Source organism: Papaver somniferum, chromosome 11, assembly GCF_003573695.1.
Source record: "Papaver somniferum cultivar HN1 chromosome 11, ASM357369v1, whole genome shotgun sequence".
In the NCBI taxonomy this organism is placed as follows: domain Eukaryota; kingdom Viridiplantae; phylum Streptophyta; class Magnoliopsida; order Ranunculales; family Papaveraceae; genus Papaver; species Papaver somniferum.
In genome coordinates this window covers 119,288,056-119,297,051 of record NC_039368.1, presented here as the reverse complement: position 1 = coordinate 119,297,051, position 8,996 = coordinate 119,288,056, and the positions used below count along the sequence as shown (strand labels likewise).

The following is an 8,996-nucleotide window of genomic DNA, read 5'->3' as shown; positions in this document are numbered from 1 at the left end:
CTCATATTCGTTGCTGAGCTAATTGAAGGTAATGGTGAAAGTTTGAAATGGAATACAAATAAGTTGCAAGTCTGTTTACAGAGAGAGGTAATGGAAATAGTTAGAGTAGTTAAGATAAACAAGGGGAGTGCAGACAAATTGGTATGGAACCTAGAAGCCAATGGCAAGTTCACTACCAAGTCTTTATATAAATAGATCGTGACTAGTGGGCACCAAGAACAACAACAGGATGGTGGTTTTTGGAAAAAGATTTGGAGGCTCAACAGAATGCCAAGGGTTAAAACATTCCTTTGGAAATGTGTCCACGATATCCTCCCCCTCAATGAGAGGATGGCGAGAACCCTACCCGCCATAAACAAGTCTTGTCTTCTGTTTGGACAACAGGAAGAAACTCTAACTCATATCTTTCTAAAATGTGATTTCACTTTGAGTGTTTTTAATAGCATTGATTTTAACATTGAGTTTGTTTTGAATAATCAGGTGTGTATCCTTGGATGGATTAGGAATTGGTTTACTAGAAATGACATCAAGGAAAGAGAGCTACTCAACTGGCCAGAAACAATGGCTACCATTCTATGGGCCATTTGGAAAGCTAGATGTAATCTAGTGTTTAGGAAAATTAAACCAAATGTAGAAACCACTAAGTACACTATCACCTCTTTATTTAAGGATAACATTAGAAGTAGGTTGTTGCCAAATAGGGAGGAAGAGATAAACATTGCCATGTGTGATTGTATGTTAAACCCTCCTTTTATGTCCATGAAAATAAATATAGTTGTTGTATGGGATCTTGGTAATAAAAATTATGCAATTGCTCTATCCTGGTTTGATCATACAGGTGCTTACTCCGGGCCCAGGTGCATTAATACCGCAGGAGCCAGTCGAGAAGAGTTGGAGGAAAAAGCGGCTTCATTGACGATCAAGTGGATACGCGATTTGCACCTCCAGATGGTACAAATTGAGAGTGACAACATGAAAGTCCTTGAAGCTACTAGGAAAATGGTGAACAACATAACGAAAAGCTCTACAAGGTTGCAGGACGGAAACAGTCTAAATTTTCATATTTGTATGAAGGGGATACGAACCTTTAATTTAATTCCAATTTCTGAAAACTCTATATCCAGAAGTCTGGCGGCAGTAGGTCTAGCGGAATGTTTAACGGACACATGGTTCGGTTATTCCTTTTTGTGTTATTTGAATTACCTACCTGATGATGGTTATGGAAACGGACACCAACACATGTAATCTTCGAGATTTCCCTATTTTCTTATTAAAAATAAATAAAAATACAGATGGTCTATAGTGGTTAGCCTTCGCTATAATATAGCTAAACCAAACAGAATGCACTACCACAATGCCTCCAGACTGTCCCTTGATGTTACACATGAACATCGTCACACAAACATAGTTGACTGAAATTCCAAATCCGTGCCAACGAACTCGACATTACACTGACAAAGCGAATGATAGATACACCGAAATGGTGTACACCGAGCACTAATAGCAGTGTCCCCTGCTAAGCTCTAGATATAAAGGGCCCACCGGCCCTATTAGAGCACGGTGCAAACCGAAGTAGAAAACTTCGGTGCATCTATCACAGCCCTTCATTTATGTACGGCTTGTCCAGCGATTGACAAATTAGGTGGAGATTTCGTTGAGAATTGTGCTCGAGTTGAAAAACGGAACTAAATCTCGTACCGTCCCCAAAATCTAGGTTTAAATAATAATTAGGTGGACTTAAAGGACACAATATTTTATTATTAAACTTATTGTACCTTTCTATAATTAGTTACAAAAATAAAATCCTTTGTAATAATACCTTCAACAAATTCCGTTCGTTCATTCATTCATCTGAGAGTGAAAAAATGGAGTGCCAATTTCCTTAGCAGAAAAAAAAAATCACAAAACCCTAATTCCTTGGTTTATCTTCTGCAAAACCCTAATTTGTTGTTCCAGGAATAATGGGGGAAGAAGATGAACAGAAGAAGAAGATGATGAGGAAACCAATTCCCCCATACATGAAAGCAATATCAGGATCAGTAGGAGGGATAGTAGAAGCATGTTGTTTACAACCAATAGATGTTATTAAAACAAGATTGCAATTAGATAGAAGTGGTGTTTATAAAGGGATATCACATTGTGGTAATACTGTTATAAAGACTGAAGGTGTTAGAGCATTATGGAAAGGATTAACACCATTTGCTACTCATTTAACCCTAAAATATGCCCTTAGAATGGGTTCTAATGCTATGTTCCAAACTGCATTCAAAGATAGAGATACTGGCAAACTTAGTTATCAGGGGAGATTGATGTCTGGGTTTGGTGCTGGTGTTCTTGAAGCTCTTGTTATTGTTACACCATTTGAGGTTAGTACTTTTAAATTAAATTAGTCTTTTTTTATTTTGAATTTTAGTGTCTTTGTTGTGAATTGGATTGATTTTTTAAAAATTGTATGTAAAATTTGATTCTTCACAAGCAACTTTTTTTTTTCCTTTGATTCCATTCCTAGTGACATGTCCAGGAGTAATATTAACCTTTATCTGGTGGAGTAATGACTTCGTATAATAATAGTTTGCATATGATGTTGCGGATTTAAAAGTACTGAGACATGAATTTAAGATGTCCTTTCAATTGTAGCTCTTAAACAAAGTAATTCCAATGAGTAAAAAGGGGATACAGTTGTGAATGCAAATTGACACAAAGACAGGAAAACACATTCTTGTATCAGCACTGATGTTTGGATTACCTTCATTATTAACATACTAGACCATGTCTCCCTTCTCATGTATACTTTCCACCCTCACCTGATTTTGAGGTTTTGTGTAGACATATTCCTACTGGATGTCTATCCATTCTTTTCGCATCTGGATTATGTGTGGTTACTTCTGTTTTTTCTGATTTTTTTATTTCCGCTTCATCTTACTTCTCTGTATCATTGATACAGTTTCTGTCCTTCGTCAAGTGTCACTGTGTCCTTCTCAGACTGCATTATGTTAGTACTCTCTCTAGAATAAGAAAATGTTACACCGTTTGAGGTTAGTATCCAAATATTTCTTAGTTTTTTGTTGTTGTTTGATTCTGAATTATAAACCCTGGTGCCTCTTTCAGTATTAGGTTTGTTTTGTGGACTTTGATGTTCAATATTACTGTTTGGTGTAGGAAAATACTGTCAAGTCACTTTGGCTTAACGAGTTGGAGTCTTGTTTGTTTAAAAAAATGTGGTCACTTGTTTAGTATTGATAAAAGGAAAAAAAAAATTGTCTTGATAAAAGGAAAAAAAGATTGTAGCTTTTGTGAATAGTACTTTTTGAGTTTTATAGAGATACTGTGACATTACGCTTAATGAGAGCTATTAGGATAGTGATCAAAAGCGAAGTAATTGGGATAAACCCGTTTAGCTAAAACTGTTTCAAGTAACTGTACGGATTGTTGGACTGCTGCAACTGTTTCAGCTGTTCCACTCTGGATAACAAGCTCGAAACAAAAGAAGCTGCTTTAGATCCCAAGGAGATATCCACTTTGCTGATAGCCTTGTATTAGTAGTTGTGCAACTATTGGTGTTGCTCACCCCTGGGCAACTCAAGCTAGTACTTGCAGCAATTTTCTGTGCAGGAGGTTTAGCTGTAGGAGGAACTTGTAACTTTTTCTCCCTCTATGGAGATTTCTTCCAGCCGTCTTGTTGCTAACTCCATGTAAGAGCTCTTGAAACAGCTATCTGTACCTGCTACTCATGGTCAGATATTGTAATTGCAATAATTTGAGGATATTATTGGAATAGGTTTAAGATTCTGCTACACTTCATGAGCAGATTTCTTATAGAGTATTGCAAATTTTAAGGATTCTCAAAGATCTTTTAAGAAAAGATTCAAGATGCAAATGATACTAGGTCCATTGTCCAAAGCTACGAACGTTAGCTGAATTCAGTGGTCACGGTATTTAAAAGGCAGAGGTGAGTTTCAGCTAGATCTTCATAAAGACTATGCACTAAGATGTTGTATATAAGATACATGTACACCTATTCAGTAAGAATACTCTAAACATGTTGCAGATCAGGTGAGATATTTTATATCATTTAGAATGTTGAGGCAAATTGTCATATCTAAGAGCAATGTGTGCTACAGAGAGATAATTGACGTTCATAAATGATATGAGTGGGCAGGTAAATCTTAAGTTGCTGCTAATGAGTATATAGTTATTGACAGTGAATACCCGGTATAGGGAGCTACATTGGATTTGAGCTCAACAGCTTACTGGGACATGTATCTTTCTGGCTGCATTTCAGAAAAAAATAAAATAAATTTGCGCTCCTGTAGACTGCAAGTTGTAGTTTTACTAAGTACATGGGTCCATATGAGCAGTTCTGGCTATTTAAATGGTGCAGTATGCTAACCTAATAGAGGAAGCACTCATGGTCATAATCAGAAGAACAATTGTATCAGCACAGATGTCGGGATCACCTTCATTAATAGCTGCTGGTACATCTTTACCAGTGATCCACGAAACCATGTGGACCTTCCCATGTATACTTACCACCATGACCTGATTTTGCGGTTTTGTGTAGATCTCTTCCGTCTGCTGGATGTCTATCCATTCTTTGTACACCTTTATCCCTCATTTTCCTTATCTATGTACCTTAATGCATCTGGATTATGTGTGGTTACTTCTGTTTTTTCTACTTTCTTTATTTCTGCTTCATCTTACTTCTCCCTATGATTATTACACTTTGTTTCCTTCATTAAGTGTCACTATGTCCTTCTCATCCTGCATTGTGTTAGTATTCTCTCTAGAAAAAAGATTGATACACTGTTTGAGGTTAGTGTTCAATATTTTTTAGATTTTTCTTGTTGTTGTTTGATTTTGAATTATAAACCCTCTCTGGTGGTGCCTCTTTCAGTGTTGGCTGTGTTTGTTGACTTTGATGTTCAATATTACTGCTTGGTGTAGAAAAATACCGTCGAGCCGCTTTGGCTTAAAGCGTTGGGAGTCTTGTTTGTTTACGACAATGTGGTTACTTGTTTAGCATGTTGCTAACCCAATTGCTTGAGACTTTGTGATGATTAATCAACTCTATCGATAGTGAGGATCATACTGTAACCTCATGACCTTAGATAGTGGCAAAGATATTAATCTCGAAAAGTGGAACAATCAATTCAAGGTCTCAATGTGGACAGTGAACACCATGGGGTCTATGTTTGGACTTGAAAATGGTGAACTTGCTTGTGAATTGTTATTGTAATGTAATAGTATCTATAATGTTCTAATATTTATGAGGGTTTGATGAAATATCATTGTTTCTAGTTCGTTTTCTGTGAATTGAACAACTACCACCAAACAATTGCTCGTGTATCGTTTATCATGTCGAATGTTCAGTTCATTGCAAATGTGAGCTAGCCTAGAATGTTGTTTCTGTAATTTAGAACCGGGTTCAGTTCTCCCTTAGTTTTAGAGTTTAAAAATATCATTGAAGAATTTACTAACCTTCCAAAAACATTAAAGGAAGGACATGGTATCGCTGGTATGTGTATGTACACAAGGTTCTTGTTATATGAGTTAATGATAACGATAGTGATACCATATTGTTAGCAAAACATAGTAGTGCTGTACTTGTTTCTCATTCATAGGGTCCATTAAAATTGGCAGGATAAGCCTCAATTACACTCGTCATGTATACTTTTGACCTATTCTTATGCTAATTGCTTTTGTATATTGTGCTCTCTTCCTGTAATGTTCTCTTGTACCAGTCGCATGACCAGTGATTACATTGTCGTCTTTGATTCTGAAAGGAAAGATACAAAAAATAAGTGCTTAGTCATTGCCTGCAGGTGGTAAAGATTAGATTGCAGCAGCAGAAAGGACTAAGCCCTGAGCTCCTCAAGTACAAAGGACCTGTACACTGTGCAACCACTATCGTTCGTCAAGAAGGCATCCTTGGGCTCTGGGCAGGGGCTGCACCAACTGTTATGCGAAATGGAACGAACCAGGCAGCCATGTTTACAGCCAAGAACACTATAGATGTGATTTTATGGAAAAAGCATGAAGGGGATGGGAAGGTAATCCAGCCATGGCAGTCCATGGTATCAGGGTTCTTAGCTGGAACTGTGGGTCCTGTATGCACTGGACCCTTTGATGTCGTGAAAACAAGGTTGATGGCTCAAAGTCGTTCTGGAAATGATGTGAAGTATACGGGCATGGTCCATGCCATCAGAACCATATTCCAAGAAGAAGGTTTGTGTGCTTTGTGGAAAGGGTTGCTGCCTCGGCTCATGAGGATTCCACCTGGTCAGGCCATCATGTGGACTGTGGCTGACCAAGTGACCGGCTTTTATGAGAAGAGATACAACTAGCATGCTCCCTTGTAAGTCCCCATCAAGAACACATCTGCTTTTCCTGTTTTTTTTTCTGGCTCTTAAATTACTGCCAATCTCTGAAATAGGACGTTTTTTTCTTTTAAAATCTTCTGTTAGCTTTCTGTTCAGCTAAATTGATCCGGAACCTTGAGGGAAGCAGCCATTTAGAAAAGACTAGGTTGCATATTTTGTGAATCCCCCAATTATTCTTTGCTTGTATAATGAAATGCAGGGCTAAATGATGATGGCCATTCTTGTTTGTGTAGAACAAAAAGGTAGACAGTTGTGGAACTCACAGATAAACTTCATTGCTTCTTGTCGGCTTTAATTTAACATGTAATCATGGATCTGAATAATCCAATTTTGAGTAGTATATGCAATAAAGCTGATAAATGAATTTGTCCATTAGTCTTGTTGTATTTTCTCTGAACGTTTGTTTATGTTGAAACGTTCAGAATAAGAGTTAACTGTGGTAGCAGAATAAGAGTTCGGGATTTAGCTGAAAAGTTGCACAGTGCTCTTCCAAGTGAGTCTTTTGAAATGCTTCTCTGAGTAGATCTCCATTTACTGCAGTGGTTCTGCGCTGGATGTACTGGGACTCTCACTAGCTAAAATTTAATTTAGGATTGTAAAATTTAATCTAGCTCGGTGACTGGCTTCTTTCTGATCTGCAGTCGGGTTATTTTTTCTCCCAATCGCAATGTTGGGGATAATGCAGTACCAACTTCATGTCTCTTTGTGTAGATTTTGTAGTATTACTTATAGTTCCTGTTTACAACTGGGTTCAAACCTTCTTATTTTATGTCAAGGTCGCAACATGTTCCTCCCTTTCTGATGTCATTCCGATCCATCGATTTGGCTGTATTTGAGCAATGTGTTCTCACTGAAAATGCATGTCCTCTGTAGATCAAAATTACCTTCAGTTGATGATGTCAACATTATTTGGCTAGAAATTCTTTATTTATTATAAATATAATAGGCTGTTGGTTTTTTTTCCCGACTCGGCTGACGCCTCCAAATCTGACTCATTATACGTGAATTTATTTGACTTGTTTTTTTATTTCTTGATTAGACTCGCATGAATCCAACTCACTAAGGTCTGGCTTAAAAATATGTGTTTTTTGAATCAGACTCGACTCAACTAGCTGATTTTACAACGACAGGAGATCCCTTGTGTAAGTTCTGCTGTATTCATGCGAGTCGCAATAAAATAGTTCTACCAAATGGTTTTGAAACACGCTATTTACTGCTGCCATCTATCTTTTCTTTTTCTTTTTTTAACTTTTTAAACCTTCTTTAAAGTTTTCACCGATCTAGTTTAATAAGAGAGGGCTCGGGTCATTTTTGGACGGAAGATATCCTTGTGTATATTGGTTTATCCTGTACATTTTCCTTACCTTTTCTTTTTTTTTTTTGAAGTGGGAACCCCCTACTTGGAAGGGGGACCATTTTATTAAACCATTACGGTATCCTTGTTCTTACAGTTCCGGTGAATTTTATCCCGTTTTTATCATCGAGTATTATATTAGAGATAAAAGGCAGGACAAGTGTTGTCCCAAATTTTTGTTGCCGATGTAGTTGGGTTTTGTTGTTGATGTTCGACCGCCTCGTTTGCTAGCTTGTCTGCCACCTGGTTCGCTTCAAGATAGTCGTGTGTGAGCTTTACCTGTGGTATTTCCTCCATCGTTCGTATTTCCGTTAACATACTTTGTAAGTACTAAGGTTCTTCAAGCTCCTAGTTTGAATCAGTTGTATTAGAGCCTGAGAATCCGCTTCGAACCAAACTCTAGGCCACATCTGTTGGCGCGCTATCCTTGCAGCTAGTAGTATCCCCCAGGTCTCTACTAGCATTGCTGTTGTGATTCCTAAAGGTGCTGCTAGTGCCATTAGTACTTCGCCGGTACATCCTGCTCTTGCCGGTCCTAATTTTCCCTTAGATGCTCCATCTGAATTGATCTTGATCCAGTGTTCACCCGGTGTTTTCCGTCCTATTAGAATGGTGTCGTCTCGAAACATTTGTCTGTGTATTGGTTGCGGTTGTAAGTCGAAGGCTGTTTTAGGGCATACGATAAAATTTCAGGGCATACAAAACACTAGTTCTAACTAGGGTGACCTGATAAGGGGTACCATATATGGGTGTTCAATTACCTATATGCCCTTAGATATTTTTAAATTACTAATATATCCCTAATCCTAATACAAAAAACCTATAATCAGTTTCACTTCTTCTCCATCTCCTAACCAGCCGAACTTCCTCTTCTTTTTTTTTTTTTTTTCATCGCCTCTCATCGCTGAAATCGATCGTCAATTCGTGAGATTTTAATCGACGATTAAACTCATCTATATAATGGCTCGTTGTAAGCAAGCATCTCGTTCTAACCGATCAATTGAACAACCTATTGACGAACAAACTCAAAATCAACCGGAAGAACAAACTCAAAATCAACCCCAAAATCAACCGGAAGTAGAGATTGAACAAGAACCAACTCATTCAATGAGTATAAGAAGGTTAGTTCTACAAACCCATCTATTATTTGATGCTTTTGATGCTTTTTTTGAATGGTATGATAGATTTTTTAGGTCAAAAACATGTGTGTTCGGCAGTTACAGTGTGTGGTTCGGCTTACAAAAACCCTTAGATGTGCGCCG

The 8,996-nt window shown here is 37.7% G+C and overlaps 1 protein-coding gene across 7 annotated transcripts; it reads left to right on the top strand.

The window, feature by feature from the left end:
• Positions 1 to 1,812: 1,812 nt before the first annotated feature.
• On the top strand, positions 1,813 to 7,179 carry LOC113324362 (mitochondrial succinate-fumarate transporter 1-like). 7 transcript variants are annotated; one of them, XR_003347928.1, is made up of 4 exons: positions 1,813 to 2,366; positions 5,823 to 6,355; positions 6,580 to 6,622; positions 6,803 to 7,179. XR_003347928.1 is itself a non-coding variant. In XM_026572684.1 (3 exons), exons 1-2 carry the CDS (start codon positions 1,962 to 1,964, stop codon positions 6,342 to 6,344), a joined length of 927 nt encoding a protein of 308 aa, XP_026428469.1. In that variant the 5' UTR covers positions 1,813 to 1,961; the 3' UTR covers positions 6,345 to 6,355; positions 6,921 to 7,179. The 7 variants fall into 7 exon arrangements, 5 of the variants coding, with proteins under 5 accessions (XP_026428469.1, XP_026428465.1, XP_026428466.1 ...); XR_003347927.1 differs by having other exon boundaries at positions 5,823 to 6,622; XM_026572684.1 differs by lacking the exon at positions 6,580 to 6,622 and having other exon boundaries at positions 6,921 to 7,179.
• Positions 7,180 to 8,996: the final 1,817 nt, after the last annotated feature.

Coding starts and splice junctions, on each gene's coding strand:
- LOC113324362 (XM_026572684.1), top strand. CDS start 1,962: ATGGGGGAAGAAGATGAACAGAAGAAGAAGATGATGAGGAAACCAATT. Junction 2,367..5,822: donor TTATTGTTACACCATTTGAG/GTTAGTACTTTT, acceptor CATTGCCTGCAG/GTGGTAAAGATTAGATTGCA.